Source organism: Mesoplodon mirus (assembly GCF_964341445.2).
Source record: "Mesoplodon mirus genome assembly, chromosome: 5".
NCBI lineage: Eukaryota > Metazoa > Chordata > Mammalia > Artiodactyla > Ziphiidae > Mesoplodon > Mesoplodon mirus.
Window position 1 is genome coordinate 128,766,431 of NC_138980.1, and position 21,678 is coordinate 128,788,108.

At 40.4% G+C, this 21,678-nt stretch overlaps 1 protein-coding gene and 1 pseudogene across 3 annotated transcripts; both read right to left on the reverse strand.

The window, feature by feature from the left end:
- Positions 1-1,249: 1,249 nt before the first annotated feature.
- Positions 1,250-21,214, reverse strand: CENPH (centromere protein H). Of its 2 annotated transcripts, XM_082621267.1 has the most exons (9): positions 20,974-21,214; positions 18,291-18,346; positions 14,323-14,371; positions 13,853-13,927; positions 11,034-11,090; positions 7,683-7,746; positions 7,303-7,354; positions 5,100-5,263; positions 1,250-1,765 (listed from the first exon to the last, which is right to left on the reverse strand). In XM_082621267.1, the coding sequence occupies exons 1-9, from the start codon at positions 21,096-21,098 to the stop codon at positions 1,670-1,672; spliced, it is 738 nt and encodes a 245-aa protein (XP_082477393.1). In that variant the 5' UTR covers positions 21,099-21,214; the 3' UTR covers positions 1,250-1,669. The 2 variants fall into 2 exon arrangements, with proteins under 2 accessions (XP_082477393.1, XP_082477394.1); XM_082621268.1 differs by lacking the exon at positions 11,034-11,090.
- Positions 18,606-20,297, reverse strand: LOC309804432 (mesoderm-specific transcript homolog protein-like; annotated as a pseudogene). Its single transcript has 2 exons — positions 19,060-20,297; positions 18,606-18,732 (listed from the first exon to the last, which is right to left on the reverse strand). The product of its transcript is annotated as a mesoderm-specific transcript homolog protein-like (transcript).
- Positions 21,215-21,678: the final 464 nt, after the last annotated feature.

Consider the following 21,678-nt stretch of genomic DNA (forward strand, 5'->3'; position numbering starts at 1 on the left):
CTACACAAATTATGATTTATCAAAACAAATGAAGCAAAACTATAAATATTCCAAAGAAAAGTTTTTAGAATTCAAATCTCTTTATTTTTGTTACTGATTTAAAGAACAGATTTCAAATGCTATTATCCACTGCAGTGCATCTTTTTCAGTTTAAATTCCTTCTTTCTTTCTTTTTTTTTTTTTTTTTTGTTGTTGTTGTATGCGGGCCTCTCACTATTGTGGCCTCTCCCGTTGTGGAGCACAGGCTCCGGACGCGCAGGCTCAGTGGCCATGGCTCACGGGCCTAGCCACTCTGAGGCACGTGGGATCCTCCCGGACCAGGGCACGAACCCGTGTCCCCTGCATCGGCAGGCGGACTCTCAACCACTGCGCCACCAGAGAAGCCCCCTTCTTTTTTCTTTTTAAACGTCATTATGTCTTTTTCAACTAGAGCAATTTTTTAAAATATTTATTTATTTATTTATTTGGTTGTGCAAGGTCTTAGTTGAGGCAGGTGGGCTCCTTAGTTGCAGCGCACCAGCTCCTTAGTTCTGGCTTGCTGGCTCCTTAGTTGTGGCATGCAAACTGTCAGTTGAGGCATGCATGTGGGATCTAGTTCCCTGAGCAGGGATCCCTTAAAATCCACCTTAAAAAAATGTTGAAAACACTACAGTGTCTATAAAAATTATCAACAGCTCCAAATTAATAAAGAGCTCAAATTAGTTTTCCAAAAATGGAATTGGATTCTATAAAAGGTGGCAAGTTCTATTTTTTAATAAGATACAATAATATTTATTCTTTTTAACTTATAAAAGTAATGCACGATAAACATAAAAATACAAAAGAAAAAAGTCACAATTTTTCTGTAACAACCACAACTGTTAACATTTTGAATATGTTTTTCTTTTTCTTTCTTTTTCATGATTGAGGTGCTTTATTTGGGTGTCTGTTTAAAAATGCAGATGGGAGTGAGAGACCTGAGGAAATGGTGGTCAAAGGGTACAAACTTGCAGTTAGAAGATGAATAAATTTTGGAATGTACAGCACTGTGATTCTAGTTAACATTACTATATTACATACTTCAAAGTTACTAAGAGAGTAATCTTAAATATTCTCACCATGATAAAGAAATGATAATTATGTAACATGATGGAGGTGTTAGCTAATGCCATGGTGGTCAAATCAACATGCTGTACATCTTAAACTTACACAATGTTATATATCAATTATATCGCAAATTTTTTTTAAAAAGGCAAAAGAAAATCTCTAGTGAGACAGAACTAAAATGAGATTTATTTGAATAAAATACAATTGACAGTTGAAAAAAATAAAGATGTGGATATGCTTTTCTAAATTTCCAATATTTTGGTTGACAAACAAATACAGAGAAGTATTCCAAATGAGAGTTGGGACTTACAGGAATGTTGTAAAAAAAAAAAAAAGTCCACATTCAGTGGAAAGCTGGACTAGATATCTTTTGGGACACTTCCAAGGCTAAGATTTTCAGATTCTTTTAGATTATGCCAGTCACTTTATCATATTTAAAGCAGTAAATTCCATGTACCACTGTTAAGCTATAAAAACACTGCAGTGTTAGAACAGTTCCAAAAACACTGAAAAGCATTTCACTTGAAATTTGCAATTTAAATGACATTAAAGACAGAAACAAAAAAACATCAAAACAGAATTCTTATTGGATCATGGTGAGATTCTTCTCAAGCTGCAGAACAGTTTCCTTAAGGGCAGAATCCTCTGCCCAGTTGGCTTTACTCCCCAAAATGAGGTTCTGTAATTAAGAAAAAAAATTTTTTAATTAATGTTCTAAGTACCCTTAAAAATTTAACAAGATTTTAAAAAAATCCTCAGGACTTCCCTGGTGGCGTAGTGGTTAAGAATCCACCTGCCAATGCAGGGGACACAGGTTCGAGCCCTGGTCCGGGAAGATCCCACATGCCACGAAGCAACTAAGCCTGTGCACCTTAACTACTGAGCCTGTGCTCTAGAGCCCGCGAGCCACAACTACTGAGACTGTGTGCCACAATTATTGAAGCCCGCGCACCTAGAGCCGGTGCTTCACAACAAGAGAAGCCTCCGCAATGAGAAGCCCACGCACCGCAATGAAGAGTAGCCCCTGCTCGCTGCAACTAGAGAAAGCCTGCACACAGCAATGAAGACCCAACACAACCAAAAGATAAATAATAAAACAAATAAATAAAATTTTTAAAAAAGAAGGTAGTTTTAAAATAAATCCTTTCACTGATCTTATCAAATATTTACAGAACTAGGTGTGAACATTTACTCTGTGATGATGAGAAAAAATAGTAATGCATTCTTGTATTCCCATTTCTACTTTCAGTAAGACTTCAACCTTGCTCTACATAATGCTAGGGAATATTTACAATGTTTACAACAATTTTTATGCTTTGCCACTTTTTGTGGATAGTTTTTACCTATTAAGGATACTGGCAGTGTGTCCTAAAGGAAAAAGATTGCAGATGTGGTTCAGATTTCATTTTGCACTTCTATGGTGAAAAACAATTGAATTGTAAGTAAACGCATTATTTTTACAAGAGGTAAAAGAAGAGCTTAGTTTTTAGCCCTTGTAAAGCTTTAAGACCCTGACAAAAGTGAAGAATATTTTTGCAGTAGACAATGGAGGAATGATTAGGGTTATAATTAATGAAAACTCTGGTCATTATTCTTTTAAAAACTGCAGTCAATGATACTGAATTACTCATTGAAATACTGTTAAAAGAGATTTTAGAATATAAGTATTAAATTGTTATATATAAAAATATGAAAAACCTTGGCCTATATAAGGCACATTTTTGCTATAAGTGAATGAAAGGGATGGTGTATATAAATCCAGTCAAATTTACAAAGGCAGGTGGAGGTAAGCATTCAAACATGACTGAACCACTAAGGGCTCTTTTTCTTTTAGGAACAAAGAGAGCTCCTAAGATTGGGCAAAGCTATATTCCGTTGAACAAAGCAATAGGTTCATTAAATCAAAATTAACACGAATTTAGAGGATATGAATAAAAACTAAGAAACACAGAATAACAGAAATTTCAAAGCAGTAGTAAGGAACACATGCCAAAGAAACTTAAAATGATTCTGTACTTATTATGCAATCTTCCACTTGACGTTAACCTAGGGGATCTGGTTATTCCTAATCAAATCACCCGCTGCCATTAAAAAATAGGAGTAAGACCTGGGAAAGAATTTCTTATGGTGAGATATAAGACCTCATGTTCTATAAGGATATGCTTTACACATAACTGGCAGTTTTAACTGGGTATCTTCACAATTGAAAACTGGTAGTTTTAAGTATTTCATCTCATCAGTTCCAGAGACATTTTATAATTCAAAAGTAAAGAAAAATAAAAAGTAAAGAGGGGGCTTCCCTGGTGGCGCAGTGGTTATGAATCCGCCTTGCCAGTGCATGGGACACGGGTTCGAGCCCTGGTCCGGGAAGATCCCACATGCCGTGGAGCAACTAAGCCCGTGAGCCACAACTACTGAGCCTGTGCTCTAGAGCCCACAAGCCACAACTACTGAGCCTGAAAGCCACAGCCACTGAGCCTGTGTGCTGCAACTACTGAGCCCGCGCACAGCAACGAAGACCCAATGTAGCCAAAAATAATAAATAAAATAAATTTATTTAAAAAAAAAAGTAAAGAGGGACTTCCCTGGTGGTCCAGTGGCTAAGACTCCACGCTCCCAATACAGGGGGCCTGGGATTGATCCCTGGTGAGGGAACTAGATCCCACATGCCACAACTGAGAGTTCGCATGCCGCAACTGAGAGTTCGCATGCCGCAACTAAAGATCCCGCATGCAGCAACGAAGATCCCGGCACAGCCAAATAAATAAATAAATATTATATATTAAAAAAAAACCAAAGAAAAACCTGCAGGCTAAATGAACACATAAAATTTAAAAACTGACATGATGGGGACTTCCCTGGTGGCGCAGTGGTTAAGAATCCGTCTGCCAGTGCAGGGGACAAGGGTTCAATCCCTTGTCCAGGAAGATCCCACATGCCGTGGAGGAACTAAGCCCGTGCACCCCAACTACTGAGCCTGCGCTGTAGAGCCTGCGCGCCACAACTATTGAAGCCCCTGCGCCTAGAGCCCGTGCTCTGCAACAAGAGATGACATTGCAATGAGAAGCCCGAGCACCACAACAAAGAGTAGCCCCTGCTCGCCAGAGCTAGAGAAAGCCTGTGTGCAGCAAAGAAGACTCAACACAGCCAAAAAATAAATAAATAAACTTAAAAAAAATAAAATAAAAAAACCCCTGACATGACAATAACTACCAATATTCATTGAGAATTTGCTTCGACCAGACACTATGCTAAACAGATTAACATGAATTATCACCTTTAGTTCTAATAACCACTCTTCCTACACAAGGAAACTAATGCTTAGAAAAGTTAAATAATTTCCTCAAGGTCAGCAACTGTTTTAAAAAAATTTATTTATTTTATTTTATTTATTTGTGCGCGGGCTTTTCTAGTTGCAGTGAGCGGGGGCCACTCTTTGTTGCGGTGCGTGGGCTTCTCATTGCGGTGGCTTTTCTTGTTGCAGATCATGGGCTCTAGGCGCATGGGCTTCAGTAGTTGTGGCATGCAGGCAGGCTCAGTAGTTGTAGTGCAAGGGCTTATTTGCTCCGTGGCATGTGGGATCTTCCCAGACAGGGGATCGAACCGTGTTCCCTGCATTGGCAGGCGGATTCTTAACCACTGTGCCACCAGGGAACTCCCTCAGCAACTATTAAGTAGCCGGCAGGATCTTAACTCTAGATTCCCATCACTCGCATCCATGTTTTCCCCACTTCCCAACTTGAAGTCTAATGCTCTCCACTGTTATATCATTCTGCCTCCACAGAGCTGCTGAAATCATTTCCATTTATAAATGCCTAAGGTCTAATTATAACAAAAAACCAAAGCCTTAAATGCTAAATAGACATAAATTCAAGATATATGTAAACAGCTTGATATTCAGTACTGAATTATTTAGTAAGATCAAAAACTAAATGAAAATAAGCCTGAAAGTAATACAACCATTCATATTTTAAAAGTTCTTTACCCCGCTTCCTATTTTATAAAAATATTACCTGGAACACATGTTGAATAACTGTAGTAATCTGTATCTCCATCTCCAGGTTTTGTTGTATGGTCTTTATCTTGCCCGAATTTTCCATACTACCCAAATCATCTTTCTGTTTGTTCTTTTCAGTCTGTATTTCTAAAAGCTTCCTTTCTGAAGCTTGTTTTAACTCTATTGGGTTAAAAATAAAACGACATACTATATATGATAACTCCTATAAACAAGAATCTTGAAAACTTATGAAGCAGAACAGTTACTGATTATTTCAGTCAAGAGAAAATTTTTAATAAGCAGCATTTTAGGCTGCAGTTCCATTTTGATCTGAAAATGATTCCTCTGGTGCAAAACACCAATATTTTAATTTCATACTTAGTAATGTCCTCTGTGAGATGTTCAAGGCATGTATGTATGACAATGATACTGTCTACAAATGTTTGCTGTGGCATCACGTCAAAGAGGACTTACTCTGGGTCGCCAAAAAAATAGCAGGAGATATATGTAAGGAAATACTTTCCCCCCCTTTATTTACAACAATTACAATATCAACAAGATGAATTTTCAAGGAAAGGTAAGATTCCCTTCTCCAGGGATAAATACCATCAACCATTTTTTTTGTTGTTCCTGAAATGTTCTGAGAACTAAACTAGAAATCTTCCTGGTAAACCCATCTTAAGTTGAAAATATCCTAAGTCAAAAACGCATTTAGTACACCTAATCTACCAAACATCACAGCTTAACTTAGCCTACCTTAACCATGCTCAGAACACTTATATTAGCCTGCAAATGGGCAAAATCATCTAACACAAAGCCTGTTTTATAACAATGTGTTAAATATCTCATGTAATTTATTGAATACTATACTGAAGGTGAAAAACATAATAGTTTTAAGTGTATTCGTTGTTTACCCTTGTGATCACGTGGCTGATAGGAGCTGGGGCTCGATGTTGCTGCCCAGCATCACATGGGAGTATGTTACTAGCCCAGGAAAAGAGCAAAATTCAAAATATGAATTCAGTTTCTACTAAATGCGTATCATCATAAAGCCAAAAAATCATTAAGTCGAAACATCATAAGTTGGGGACAGATAGTATTTGAAAACATAAATGGGTGTATCTCAGGAGCTTGGTTCCTTGACAGGAATGCAATGGAAAAAAAGCCAAAGGGTGATTAGATCAGATGACCAGGACTACTTCTAACCCTGAGATTACTTACAAAAAGGCAAATCTACATAATATTTTAAAATAATAAATCATGCCTATACTGTTAAATGAAAAAAGCAGTTTACAACACAGAATAAAATTATGCCAATTTTATTTTATAAATAAGAAGCATTGAAGATCGATTATCTCTTGATAAAATTAAAAATTTAACTTTTCCTATGTATATTTTTGTTTCTAACTTCTTTATAAAGAATATGTGTTACTTCTGAAATACATTTCAATAAACCATTTCAACGCAAAAAGCCATCTCATGTTCATTAAGTTAAAAAGCTGTAGAACCATATGCATCAAGTGATCATTTAAATATTATGTTTAGGGGGTTTCCCTGGTGGCACTGTGGTTAAGAATCCGCCTGCCAATGCAGGGGACACGGGTTCGAGACCTGTTCTGGGAAGATCCCACATGCCGCGGAGCAGCTAAGCCCATGCACCACAACTATTGAGCCTGCGCTCTAGAGCCCGAGAGCCACAACTACTGAGCCCACATGCTGCAACCACTGAAGCCCGTGCGCCTAGAGCCCATGCTTCACAACAAGAGAAGCCACTGCAATGAGAAGTTGGCGCCCCGCAACTAGAGAAAGCCCGCGCGCAGCAACAAAGACTCAATGCGGCCAAAAATAAAATAAAATAAAATTAATTAATTTAAAAAAATTATGTTTATATAAATATATTTATATGGGTGTGGAAAAAGGCCTGGAATAATGTACTCCTAACTGTGGTCACACAGGACGGAGGTATGGCTTTCACATTATACTTTTTTGTATTATTTGATATTCCTTCCCCCACTGAGAATGTCTTAATTTTTGTGATTTAAAGTTCTAAAACAACAAATCAAGCAAAATCCATTTTATATACTACTTTTTAAATTGCTATGTCCAAAGTTTTAAGAAAATTAAAAAATTTTTCAGTGATTGAGAGTTCTGGCCTTACAATCTTCATATTAAGTGAAAATGTGTTCTCCAAAAAGAAAAAAAAAAAGTGTTCTACATACGCAATCTCTTCTTTCTAACATCAAGCAATTTGTCTTCCAAGTCCCGAGTTTCCTGTTATTAGAAATAAAAAGATTAAGGCACATAACCTAAGAACACACCTATAATATTTAAATCACTGAATTTTATCTATTCATATTTTCTAGAGCTCCAGTTTTCAATTCCTCTGTTTCCACACAACAAAAGGGAAAGGAAAAGTAGCTTAAATGATAAGTAGATAATTAGTCAGAAATAATGGAATTATGGAAAAGAGAAAACTTAAGGACAGTGAATTCCAACCATATCAGTCTCTTCGGGCAATCCTATTTAGTCACATACAGTTACTAGCAAGAATGTTACTGAAATCATGAGAATGCATAAGCAGCTTTATATTCAAAGTTACCTGCTGTGATTTCATTACTAATTTATTTAGACTTAGTACTTGTTTCATGTTATCCATGAACACACTGAAAAGGAATAAAAAATATGATTTATTAACAGTTAAAAAAACTCAATTAAGAAATCAGTTAGTATATATTTACTTTCATTATATTCACTGTACACTTCAATAGAGAGTCATTGTTTAACAAAATAAGTCTGGAACCAAAGTTTGATGTAAACTAAATTTGTTTAGAATTAGAGATGCACTTCCCTAGAAAAATTTTTGCTCACAGACAACAAAGAATATCAAATAACATTTCTTTTGTTTTTTTTCTTGGCCGCGCCGCACAGCATGTGGGATCTTATTTCCCCGACCAGGGATTGAACCGGTGCCCCCTGCAGTGGAAGCTCGGTGTCTTAACCACTGGAATGCCAGGGAATTCCCCAAGAACATTTCAAAAATCTCATATTTAGGGGGAAAAAACCCTAACAGCTTGCTAATACATAGCTTTTTTTTTTGGAAATAGACTTTAGTTTTTAGACAAGTTTTAGGTTCGCAGCAGAACAGAGTGGAAGGGAAGCCCATGTACATGCTGCCCCCACGTTTGCACAGCCTCCCCCCCAGCAGAGTGATCCATTTGTTACAAATGATGAACCTACACTGACACATCATTATCACCCAGAGGCCATGGTGTACATTAGGGTTAGGGTTCACTCTTGGTGTTGTACATTCTATGAGTTGACAAATGTATAATGACATGTATCTACCATTGTCATATCATACAGAATAGTTTCAGTGAATAAACTGCTTTTATCCCCATTTCTCCAACAAGTATTTCTTTTTTTTTTTCCAAATAGTTAATTTATTTATTTTTGGTTGCGTTGGGTCTTTGTTGCTGCGCACGGGCTTTTTCTCTAGTTGCGGCAAGCGGGGGCTTCTCTTGTTGCGGAGCACGGGCTCTAGGTGTGCGGGCTCAGTAGTTGTGGCTCGCGGGCTCTAGAGCGCAGGCTCTGTAGCTGTGGTGTATTGGCTTAGTTGCTCTGCGGCATGTGGCATATTCCTGGACCAGGGCTCGAACCCATGTCCTCTGCATTGGCAAGCAGATTCTCAACCACTGTGCCACCAGGGAAGCCCAGGGAAGCCCCTCCAACAAGTATTTCTGAGTGACTACTACATGGCAAGACTGTGCCAGGCACCAGGAATATAAAACAGAATAAAACATAGTACATGTTTTCAAAGAATCTTATGGGGGAAAAAATAAATCCACAACCATCATATGGTTTCATTACAACCAGTAATGGATATGAACCCTTCTAAGAGTTGTGCAAAGGGTGGAACAAGGGAAATCCTTGAGTCTTAAAAGATGTAAAGTATAGTTGAACCTTGAACTGTGCAGGTGGGGTGAGTGGTTAGGGACACCAACCATCCCACACAGTCAAGAGCACTGCTATCTCTGCCTCAAAAGCAAAGGAATTAAATGACTCACCCAAGGGCAGAAAGCTCAAACAGTTTGGATCAAACCCTAGTTCTTCTGATTCCACATATTGTGACTCTAACTAAACACAAATCTTCCCCCATACTTAGTTAACTTAAAGATCTGTAAAATGAAAATACAGGTGCCATATTTATTGAAAAAACCCCCAAACAACCTGCATATAAGTGGACTTGGGCAGCTGAAACCCAGGTTGTTCAATGCTCGAGTGTAATTATGAAGATTACCTAGATCAAGCAGTTTAGTACGGCTGGAGTAAAAGGGTGGAAATAAGACTGGATGAGAATAGTGGTTCTCATATTTCAGAGTGCCACAATCCCTTGGAAGGCTCGTTGAATGTGGATTGCCAGCTCCCCATCTTCAGAGATTCTGAGTCAGCAGGTTTGGGATGGGACCAGCAATGTGACCACTGTGAAAATACTAATTATCCTGAAAATCAGCCAGGCGTGAGAAACGCTGTAGAAGGAGTTTACCTGGGAGGCTGAAAAAGGGGACTATTTGCACAGACCTGAGAGCTGAACTCATTTTCTGCTAGTTACAGCTATATGTGGTTGTAAACTTTAAGACAGGCTGAAGGCGCTGCCTCAGCCTACCTGGCCTTTGTGCTGTCTTTGGTGTCAATGCGATGAATCTATCCTGCACTCCTTTAACTCAAGAATGTTTTAAGCTCTCCTTTCGTGGGGGAGCAATATTTAGAGAGTTCAAATTCAGATTTTAGGATTTATGTAATCCTGGAGTTCAATAGAATATGGGAGGAATGGATATCAGTCAGGGCTTAAGACGTCCAGATAGAGAAAGTGCCAGATTCATCTTGGTACTTTTCCGGGGCCAACAATGGGGTGGTGGTGGTGGTGGTATTTTATCACAAGATTAGAGCTTAGGATCAGATTACAGATGACCTTGATTGCCAGGCCAATTATTGAACCTATGCAAGCTCATTTCTGCCAATACAAAAATGAGGAGTATATTTCCTATCTCATTGAGTTGTTGTTGGCTTAAATGAGATAGCATTGCTCCTGTTTTACAGTAAATCCCAAACGAAAGTTAACTTTCAAAACCTTCCTTCAGGGGCTTCCCTGATGGCACAGTGGTTGAGAATCCGCCTGCCAACGCAGGGAACACGGGTTTGAGCCCTGGTCCAGGAAGATCCCACATGTTGTGGAGCAACTAAGCCCGTGCACCACAACTACTGAGCCTGCGCTCTAGAGACTGCGAGCCACAACTACTGAGCCCGCGTGTCACAGCTACTGATGCCCGTGCGCCTAGAGCACATGCTCTGCAACAAGAGAAGCCACTGCAATGAGAAGCCCGCATACCGCAACGAAGAGTAGCCCCCGCTCACCACAACTAGAGAAAGCCCGCGCACAGCAACAAAGACCCAACGCAGCCAAAAATAAATAAATAAAATAAATAAATTTATTAAAAGCAAAAACAATCTTCCTTCAAAATTCTCAGATTGGGGACTTCCCTGGTGGTCCAGTGCTTAAGACTCCACGTTCCCAATGCAGGGGGCCTGGGTTCGATCCTTGGTCAGGGAACTAGATCCCGCATGCTGCAACTAAGACCTGGTGCAGCCAAGTAAATAAATAAATAAATATTAAAAAAAAAAAAAAATCCCAGATTGTATAGGTAAAACCTCCATTGCTTCTTAGGGTCCCGATCCATATGAAACAAAATGTCAACAGGACTATAAAAGTTGTAATGATGAGGAGGGCCCACAGAAATTCTGTCATGTTTCTTATTCCCCAGATAAAGGTGGTTGGCAGCGACAGGTAATTAAAAAAAAAAAAATTCATAGAACTAGTCCTTATGCAGATCTCCCTTATTCCCATCCTTGCCAAATCCAGAAAAAATAAAATAAAACAAACAAAAAAACATACCTAGTCTTGGTGTCAGTTTTCTCCAGGTGTTTTTTAAGTGCACTTGAAAGCTGCATCCTATAGAGGAAAAAAGCTTCCATTATAAAATATGGTTAACAGTTAGGGTACATTGAAAAAGAAAATTTAAAAATACGAAAAAGTAAAGATTGATTTCTCTTTAAATATAACATAAAAGTAGGTTTTTAAACAGTATCATATGGGAAATACTTTGATAAGTAAGTTATAGAAATATGAAGGAACACCAATATGGATGGGGCTGTTGCATGCGGTTGTGCATATGGCCAGAGAGGGGGGCTGAGCAGACCTGACACCCAGCCTGAACTTGCTCTCTGAGCTGTCTACCTTGGTGCGGGGCTGTGAGGAAGCATTAAGGCACTACAAAATGTAATGTACAACACGATAAACATGTTTAACACTGCTGTAAGTTATATATGCAAGTTGTTAAAGAGAATAAATCCTAAGAGTTCTCACCCCAAGAAAAAAATTTTTTTTGCTATTTCTTTAATTTTTTATCTATATGAGATGATGGATGTTCATTCAACCTAATGTGATAATCATTTCAGGATGCATGTAAGTCAAAACATTATGCTGCACACCTTAAACTTATACAGTGCTGTATGTCAATTATATCTCAATAAAACTGGAAGAAAAAAAAAGGTACTACAGAGATCAACATGGGCCCAAAATGTGTAGAGTTAGGGAATACAAAACCATACTTGACTGTGAACTTTAAAATGTGTCTATGTAGAAGCAAGCACTGTAATTTATTTTTAAATTCAAATAGCTAATAAATAATAATAAAAAGGCAATCAGGGGCTTCCCTGGTGACGCAGTGGTTAAGAATCCACCTGCCAATGCAGGGGACACAGGTTCGAGCCCTGGTCCGGGAAGATCCCACATGCCACGGAGCAACTAAGCCCGTGCGCCACAACTACTGACCCTGCGCTCTAGAGCCCGAGAGCCACAACCACTGAGCCTGTGTGCCACAACTACTGAAGCCCACACACCTAGAGCCTGTGCTCCACAACAAGAGAAGCCACTGCAATGAGAAACCCATGCACTGCAAAGAAGAGTGGCCCCTGCTCGCCGCAGCTAGAGAAAGCCTGTGCATGGCAATGAAGACCCAAAGCAGCCAAAAATAAATTAAAAAAAAAAAAAAGGCAATCAGCTCAGCAATATTAGTCATTTCATTAAAGGGGGATATCATAATAGCTCTGAAGTCACCTTAGTTAAAAAATATGATCTATATAATGAGCCAGCATATGAAACGAGGGAAAAAAGTTCACTGCTAGAAGCAATTAAAAGGGATTTAACTACCTTTCAATTAAATATAAATAAATTCATCTGGGACGGCCAGAAATACAAGGAAAAAACTGTTGAGTCATTCACTTAATTGAGATTATTAATTCAGATCATAAGTCTATAATAGAGACCACCGTTTGTCTTATTAACAACTGTATGCCAGCTGCAGCACAAAGCTTACGACACAGTAAGCACTCAAATATTTGTTGAATGAATTTTAAAATATATATGCAAAGCCTAAAATTAAAAATATATTTACACTTAGTGACAATTCTTTTACTCCATTAAGAGTTACTGGAATTGGGGACTTCCCTGGTGGTCCAGTGGTTAAGACACCGAGCTTCCAATGCAGCGGACACAGGTTCGATCCCTGGTCGGGGAACTAAGATCCCATATGCCGTGGGACAACTAAGCCCTTGAGCCACAACTACTGAGCACACAAGCCACAACTAGAGAGCCTGCATGCTGCAACTGTTGAGCTCGAGCGCCAAAACTAGAGAGAAGCCCATGTGCCTCAATGAAGATCACGCGTGCCCCAACTAAGACCCAATGCAGCCAAAAAATAAAATAAATAAACAAATATTAAAAAAAAAAAGTTACTGGGCTTCCCTGGTGGCGCAGTGGTTGAGAGTCTGCCTGCCGATGCAGGGGACGCGGGTTCGTGCCCCGGTCCGGGAAGATCCCACATGCCGCGGAGCGGCTGGGCCCGCGAGCCACGGCTGTTGAGCCTGCGCGTCCGGAGCCTGTGCTCCGCAACGGGAGAGGCCACAACAGTGAGAGGCCCATGTACCGCAAAAAAAAAAGAAAAAGAAAAAGAAAAAGTTACTGGAGTAAATGAATCCATATAATCCTTTCAAACACAGAATGAGATTTTTTTTTTTTTTGCGGTACGTGGGCCTCTCACTGTTGTGGCCTCTCCCGTTGCGGAGCACAGGCTCCAGACGCGCAGGCTCAGTGGCCCCCAGCCGCTCCGCGGCATGTGGGATCTTCCCGGACCGGAGCACGAACCCGCGTCCCCTGCATCGGCAAGCGGACTCTCAACCACTGCGCCACTTGGGAAGCCCCAGAATGAGATTTAAACTCACACTTTAATTGTCTTGACTGACATTTCCTTATTAACCCTATCTTATGTAACTTCTTCAAATGAAGACATTAATGAATGACGTAACTTTTCTCTCAGGGCTCAAAATTCGTGGGACCATTATCTAAACGTCATTTTTTTTTTTTTTTGTGGTACGCAGGCCTCTCACTGTTGTGGCCTCTCCCGTTGTGGATCACAGGCTCCGGACGTGCAGGCTCAGCGGCCATGGCTCACGGGCCCAGCCGCTCCACGCCATGTGGGATCTTCCCAGACCGGGGCACGAACCCGTGTCCCCTGCATCGGCAGGCGGACTCTCAACCACTGCGCCACCAGGGAAGCCCCTAAACGTCATTTTGATGGATTACTTCAGACTAGTTAAAATATCCCCTCCACCTTGAGCCATACACATTTTGCATACTTAAAAGGTAATAATTACCTGTCTAACGCAAGCTTTTTCATTTCAATAGCAATTTTTGCCTCTTCAATTTCTTCTTCCAGTTCTTCAATTTTACTGCCAAAGAAGCATGAACAAAAGAATTTCAGCAATATCAGAAAAAGTAACTACTTGAATAAAGGTATAAAGTAAATCTTTGAAGAAAGTAAAATGCCTGTTCTCTAAATAAAAATATTCTACAGGCTCCCCACACCTATGCATTTACAGATTTGGTAAACTGATTCCTGCTATGATACTTTGCTAAGTGTCTTAAGGTGTGGAGGATGCCAAAAGTGCTAATATGATCATTCATGTGCATGTAAGTCTACATCCCACATCAACAACTTCTTAATACGTGCATGACAAATTACATGGAAAAAAAAAAGGAAAGGAAAAAGAAAGACAATACTATAAGATGGATAATATTATTAAATCTATAAAAACCACAACTAAAATTTTAAAATATGACCTACGCTTCAATTTCCTTTTCCTGCATGATTTGTTCTGGAGTTTTTTCTTCATCTACAAATAAATAAATTTTTGACGTTAGTAGTATTTTATAAAAGCATTGTCCAAAAGAAATATAATGTAAGCCACAAATGCAAACCAAATATGTAATTTTTAATTTCATTTCCACACTACAAAAGAAACAAATGAAATTAATTTTAATATAGCTTATTAAACCCAACAGATCCAAAATATTATCATTTCAACATGTAATCAATTTCTAATTACTACTGAAATATTTCACAATCTTTTCTTCTGTGCATATTTTACATTTACAGTCCTTCTGAATGAGGACTAACCACATTTCAAGTGTTCCACGGTCACATGGAGCTAATGTCTACCACGTCGGACAGCAGTTTTAGAATGATAGAAAAGGAGTAAAAAATGAACAAGATCAATGTAAAAAACAAAACTGTATGTCTATATATTAGCAACAATAGGAAATTAAAATTTAAAAATACATGTAAAATTGCACACAAAACCACAAAATACTTAAGGATAAATTTAACAAAATATGTATATGACCTCTACACTGAACACTACCAAATACTATAAGTTCATTTAATTAAATTAATTTATTTATTTGTTTTTAGCTGTGTTGGGTCTTCATTGCTGCGTGTGGGCTTTCTCTAGCTGTGGCGAGCAGGGGCTATTCTTCGTTGTGGTGTATGGGCTTCTCACTGCGGTGGCTTCTCTTGCTGTGGATCATGGGCTCTAGGCACACAGGCTTCAGTAGTTGCAGCACACAGGCTTTAGTAGTTGTGGCTTGCGGGCTCCAGAACACAGGCTCAGCAGTTGTGGTGCATGGGCTTAGTTGCTCCGTGGCATGTGGGATCTTCCCGGACCAGGGCTGAACCCGTGTCCCCTGCACTGGCAGGTGCATTCTTAGCCACTGCGTCACCAGGGAAGACCCCATTACAAAATACTGAAATGGAAAGATACACTATCTATATGTATTGGGAGAATCATTATTGCTAATATAACAATTTCACCCATACTGATCTATAGATCCCACTCAAATCCCAATCAAATCTGTAGAAATTGACAAACTGATTTTAAATGCATATAGAAAAACAAAGGACCAAGAATAGTCAAAGCAATTTTGACAAAGAATGTTGAAGGACTTACAAGAGCTGATAATCAAGACTTACTATAAAGATACAGTAATCCAAACAGTGTGGTACCATTGTAAAGACAGACAAATACCTCAAAGGAACAGGAGAAAAAGTCCAGAAATAGACCTATACATAAACAATGGATAAAGAAAAGTCTTTTCAACAGTGCTAGAAAAACTGGATTTCTATATGGAAAACAAATGAACCTTGATCCTTACTTAGCGCACACCATACAGAAAAGTTAATCCAAAAGTAGCAGGATACAAAATTAATGCACAGAAATCTCTTGCATTCCTACACACTAATGATGAAAAATCTGAAAGAGAAATTAAGGAAACACTCCCATTTACCACTGCAACAAAAAGAATAAAATACTTAGGAATAAACCTACCTAAGGAGACAAAAAACCTGTATGCAGAAAACTATAAGACACTGATGAAAGAAATTAAAGATGATACAAACAGATGGAGAGATATACCATGTTCTTGGATTGGAAGAATCAACATTGTGAAAATGACTATACTAGCCAAAGCAATGTATAAATTCAACGCAATCCCTATCAAACTACCAATGGCATTTTTCACAGAACTAGAACAAAAAATTTCACAGTTTGTATGGAAATATAAAAGACCCCGAATAGCCAAAGCAATCTTGAGAAAGAAAAATGGAGCTGGAGGAATCAGGCTCCCTGACTTCAGACTATATGACAAAGCTACAGTAATCAAGACAGTACGGTACTGGCACAAAAACAGAAATATAGATCAATGGAACAGGATAGAAAGCCCAGAGGTAAACCCACACAAATATGGTCACCTTATTTTTGATAAAGGAGGCAAGAATATACAATGGAGAAAAGACAGCCTCTTCAATAAGTGGTGCTGGGAAAACTGGACAGCTACATGTAAAAGAATGAAATTAGACCACTCCCTAACACCATACACAAAAATAAACTCAAAATGGATTACAGACCTAAATGTAAGGCCAGACACTATAAAACTCTTAGAGGAAAACATAGGCAGAACACTCTGACATAAGTCACAGCAAGATCCTTTTTGACCCACCTCCTAGAGAAATGGAAATAAAAACAAAAATAAACAAATGGGACCTAATGAAACTTAAAAGCTTTTGCACAGCAAAAGGAAACCATAAACAAGATGAAAAGACAACCCTCAGAATGGGAGAAAATATTTGCAAACGAAGCAACTGACAAAGGATTAATCTCCAAAATATACAAGCAGCTCATGCAGTTCAATATCAAAAAACCAAACAACCCAATCCAAAAATGGGCAGAAGATCTAGAGACATTTCTCCAAAGAAGATATACAGATTGCCAACAAATACATGAATGGATTCTCAACATCCTTTCATTAGAGAAATGCACTAATCATTAGAGAAATGCAAATGAAAACTATGATGAGGTATCACCTCACATCGTTAAGAATGGCCATCATCAGAAAATCTACAAACAATAAATGCTGGAGAGGGTGTGGAGAAAAGGGAACCCTCTTGCACTGTTGGTGGGAATTTAAACTGATACAGCCACTATGGAGAACAGTATGGAGGTTCCTCAAAAAACTAAAAACAGAACTACCATACAACCCAGCAATCACACTACTGGGCATATACCCTGAGAAAACCATAATTCAAAAAGAGTCATGTACCACAATGCTCATTGCAGCTCTATTTACAATAGCCAGGACATGGAAGCAACCTAAGTGTCCATCGACAGACGAATGGATAAAGAAGATGTGGCACATATACACAATGGAATATTACTCAGCCATAAAAAGAAACAAAATTGAGTTATTTGTAGTGAGGTGGATGGACCTAGAGTCTGTCATACAGAGTGAAGTAAGTCAGAAAGAGAAAGACAAATACTGTATGCTAACACATATATATGGAATTTAAGAAAAAAAAATGTCATGAAGAACATAGGGGTAAGACAGGAACAAAGACACAGACCTACTAGAGAATGGACTTGAGGATATGGGGAGGGGGAAGGGTAAGCTGTGACAAAGTGAAAGAGCGGCATGGACATATATACACTACCAAACGTAAGGTAGATAGCTAGTGGGAAGCAGCCGCATAGCACAGGGAGATCAGCTCGGTACTTTGTGACCGCCTGGAGGGGTGGGATAGGGAGGGTGGGAGGGAGGGAGACGCAAGAGGGAAGGGATGTGGGAACAGATGTGTATGTATGACTGATTAAATTTGTTATAAGGCAAAAAAAAAAAAAAAAGAAAGCACAGGTAGAACACTGCTATCTTGTCTACTTCACTTTTTGTTACATTTTTTAACACTTACATTCATCTCTTAAATCTACTAGATTTTGCAAGCTCGCTCTCTCTCTCTCTCTATAAAAAAAAAAAAAATTTTTTTTCTGTGTTTAGAATTGAAAATTTTCACTTACGCCTTTATGCCTCTTCTGCTCTCATGCTGATAATCCAGTGTTTCTCAAGGAATAGGTCTCAGATCACTTGCTTAACAATCATCTAATCTGCTAATTTAATATTCAGGTTGTTGATGGTAGCAAGTTTTGTGATACCCTAAACCCCCACAGGGATTTCCCAATTCTCTGATCAACAGAACTTAATTGTCCTGTATTGTTATTTACTTGTTTTATATACATTTCTTGAATTCCTAACGAGTTCCTTAGGGCCAGGGCAAGCCTGCTTTTTGCATTCTTACACGGTATAGTACTGCATTATGCTGTCCCTCCCATTCCCTAAATAAATAAATTTTTGTAAAATTGGTGTTTTCCCTGGAGTTTTGTTCATCAACAAACTCACAAAACCTTATTTGAAAATGAAAATACTTACTTGCATCAACCATTGACTTATATTCCAAGAGTTGTTGTTTGGTCTGTGCTCTTACCCTGAAAACAGATAAAGACAAGAAAGTTATATACTTATTGAGGTTTTACTCATTACTATATTATAAATCAACTCATCTTTTTTGCAAGCTGATGCAACAAAATGAGTATAAATAAATAGCATTAAGGTCTTCCATTTTGGCCTATTTTATTTAAAACGGGCATAAAGAATTTAATGCCTCAGAAAAATACTCAAAATGAAATACAGTAGGAAAACAGCATCTGTGAGGAAAAGTTTAAAATTTGATTTTAAAATTTATTCTTAATGGGCCACACTGAAATGAGGCTTGAAGAGAAGGGCTACACAAAGAAATAGATCAAAACGAGTCAGGTGGACCTTTGTGAGAGAATAGTGTTTGGTAGCCAGGACCTCTTTTGGGCATTTCTTCCTAAGTGGAATACACAACAAATAAGGGAATAGGGGAAGGTAATACAGGGAAGCTATTCTTTCCAGGAGTTGATGAAGCCCATATATGCATTCAAGAAGGCCACGGGACGGGGTTCCCTGGTGGCGCAGTGGTTGAGAGTCCGCCTGCTGATGCAGGGGATACGGGTTCGTGCCCCGGTCTAGGAAGATCCCACATGCTGCGGAGCGGCTGGGGCCATGAGCCATGGCCACTGAGCCTGCGCATCCGGAGCCTGTGTTCCGCAACAGGAGAGGCCACAACAGTGAGAGGCCTGCGTACAGCCAAAAAAAAAAGAAGGCCATGGGATACTCTAGCTGTGGACAGTGGCTAATATGGCCGTCCAGAATTGACAATGGACTGCAGCAGCATTTTCCTATATGGCTCCAAGAACTCTGGATAGGGAATGACCAGATCCAAAGACTCATAGATAAAATGAATGGGAATAGTTAAAGCAAGAGCTCCGACCCAGTGTCCTGTAAACTTCTTCCTCTGATGGATATACTATAAAAGACTGTCGATAACTAAGTTCCCATCACTGTTGCCTATCCCTGTCCACAGGTCCCACAACTCACTCTCAGAGGGTCGGGTATATGGCCCAAAGACTGGGGTGAGACCTTGAGAGAATACAAAGAAGTTCACGAATCATGTGAGAATGGGTGAAAGCATGCCTCCATCTTTGAGAAGCCTTTGAAGGAGAGGATGGTGGGTCTTGGGAAAAACAACTCTGTTTGACAGAGACTCTTCATAGCAAGCCGACCAGATCAAATCAGCTTGAACCTGCAGAGCAGCTCCTGGGCAAAGACATCTACATAATCATGAGAAAAAAGGTTGATCCTGAGGTTCTGGAGCCCCAGATGCTGCCAAAGTGCCTCCATGAGGCTGGCCTGCTCAAATATGGAATAGTGTGATCGCAGGTTGTCACTGACACCAACGCCAAAGAAATCGAGGGCGATCACTGAATGAAACTGGACGGTCTGACCTACCTAAATCTTGTACCAATCATAACTGGACGTTGGAAAGCCACATAGAAGCATGACTATCTCCAGACTTCCAACCATACCCACAGAATCCTAGTAGGAGACGTGCAGTCCCTTGTAGGTGAAAAATTTCCCTGACAATTTCCATGAGTGAAGAGCAGGAGAAAGTGGGGGTGGGAGGGGAGGCAGAATGTGCAGATAAGCCACAGGCAGAGGCATGGCCAGTAGCCCCACCTGGACCCACAATTCCCTCATCCTGATTCAGGTAAGACCTGGGCTACAAGATTCCATGTTTGGGGGAACCTCTTGTGCACTGGTAGGAGGGAATTTTTAAAGTGAGGTTGTGAGGTTTTTTATTATTAGGCAAGGCCTTTCAAAGCAGCGGTAAAGCCAAAATACTTTTACAAAGCTTTTTTTTCTTTTTAAATCACTTTGTTTTGATTTAGAACAGAAATCTGCAAATTGTTTTCCGTAAAGGACCAGATAGCAAATATTTTAGGTTTTGTGAGTCATATAGTATCTGCTGTAACTACTCAACTCAGCCCTTGAAGCAGGAAAGTTGTGTTCCAATAAAACTTTACTTAAGGGGACTGAAATTTAGTTTCACATAATTTTCATCTGTTATTAAATATTCTTGTGATTCCCCCCCCCCCAACCATTTACACACATGAAAACTATTCTTAGCTTGAGGGGGTCACACAACAACAGAGTAGGATGGATAAGGCCAGGGCCACAGTTGCCCACTGGTGTAAAAGACTGATGTCCTTTCTCATCAAATCTTGCCCTAGCAACGTAGAGACGTTGCTTCCTGGTAGAAAATATAACAAATGAAGCTTCTGCATTGAAAAGGGCCATAGCTATAACAGAAAAGGGCGGAGCCACCTCCCTCCGGTGTTATCAGGGCTTCGATGCAACCCACAAAAGGGCTTGAAAATAGGGGCCCCAGGGCATGAGTGGGTAAGAAAGGAGGCGTTAATTACAGCTCCCTAGGCTTTAAGGGCCCTTTGCTAAACGCTGACTCCAGAATATCTCGTTTAATGCCCACAGCAACTCTGCTGGGAAGCTGTCATTTTTCTCTCCTTTGCCAAGATGAAGAAAGGAGCTTAAAGAGCTTAAGTGAATAATGCAGTCACGCAGCCATTAAGCGACCGACGCTGAATTCGAACCCTGGACATTCTAAGCAAAGCGGGGAGCTCCTGGCCACGACGCCCACTTGGTTCCCGCCCAGCCGGCCAGAGGGAACAACCTGAGCAGCAGGGTCATGCGGTCCTCGGGAGGCGCCTCCTGGGCGCCGGCGACCTGCGGCGGCTCGTCTTCCCCTCTGGAGTCCGCGGTCTCGCCAGCGGCTTGCTCCTCGGACTGCGTCTCCATCCGCGGCGCGAAAAGCTACCACTCAGGACCGGCACACTCTTCCCTACAAGGGGCCGCTTTTCCCGCCACTAAATTGACAACGGAAGGGGCCGCAGGGTCATGGCGCTCCGCCCCGCCCCTTCCTCCGCAGGGCCCCGCCCTTTCCGCCCAGGTCTCTGGTGGCTGCTGTCCCTTCTTCTACCTTGCCTGGCCCAGGTACTAGTTAAAACCGTTACAGGGCTTCCCTGGTGGCGCAGTGGTTGAGAGTCCGCCTGCCGATGCAGGGGACGCGGGTTCGTGCCCCGGTCCGGGAAGATCCCACATGCTGCGGAGCGGCTGGGCCCGTGAGCCATGGCCGCTGGGCCTGCGCGTCCGGAGCCTGTGCTCCGCAGCGGGAGAGGCCACAACAGTGAGAGGCCCGCGTACCACCAACACAAAACAAACAAACAAACAAAAAAACCCGTTACAGACCACTAGTGAAAGTTGGAAGCACTTTGATTTAGCGTCAGCTCTGTCGAGTGCTGGGCTAAGGGCTATATGCAGCAATCGTTCGGGGGCACTCCCCGGCTCCTGGCACCGCGGCCTAGAGGGGAGAACCCCG

Coding starts and splice junctions, on each gene's coding strand:
- CENPH (XM_082621267.1), bottom strand. CDS start 21,098: ATGGAGACGCAGTCCGAGGAGCAAGCCGCTGGCGAGACCGCGGACTCC. Junction 18,347..20,973: donor CGCATGACCCTGCTGCTCAG/GTTGTTCCCTCT, acceptor ATCTGTTTTCAG/GGTAAGAGCACAGACCAAAC. Junction 14,372..18,290: donor TAAGTCAATGGTTGATGCAA/GTAAGTATTTTC, acceptor ATTTATTTGTAG/ATGAAGAAAAAACTCCAGAA.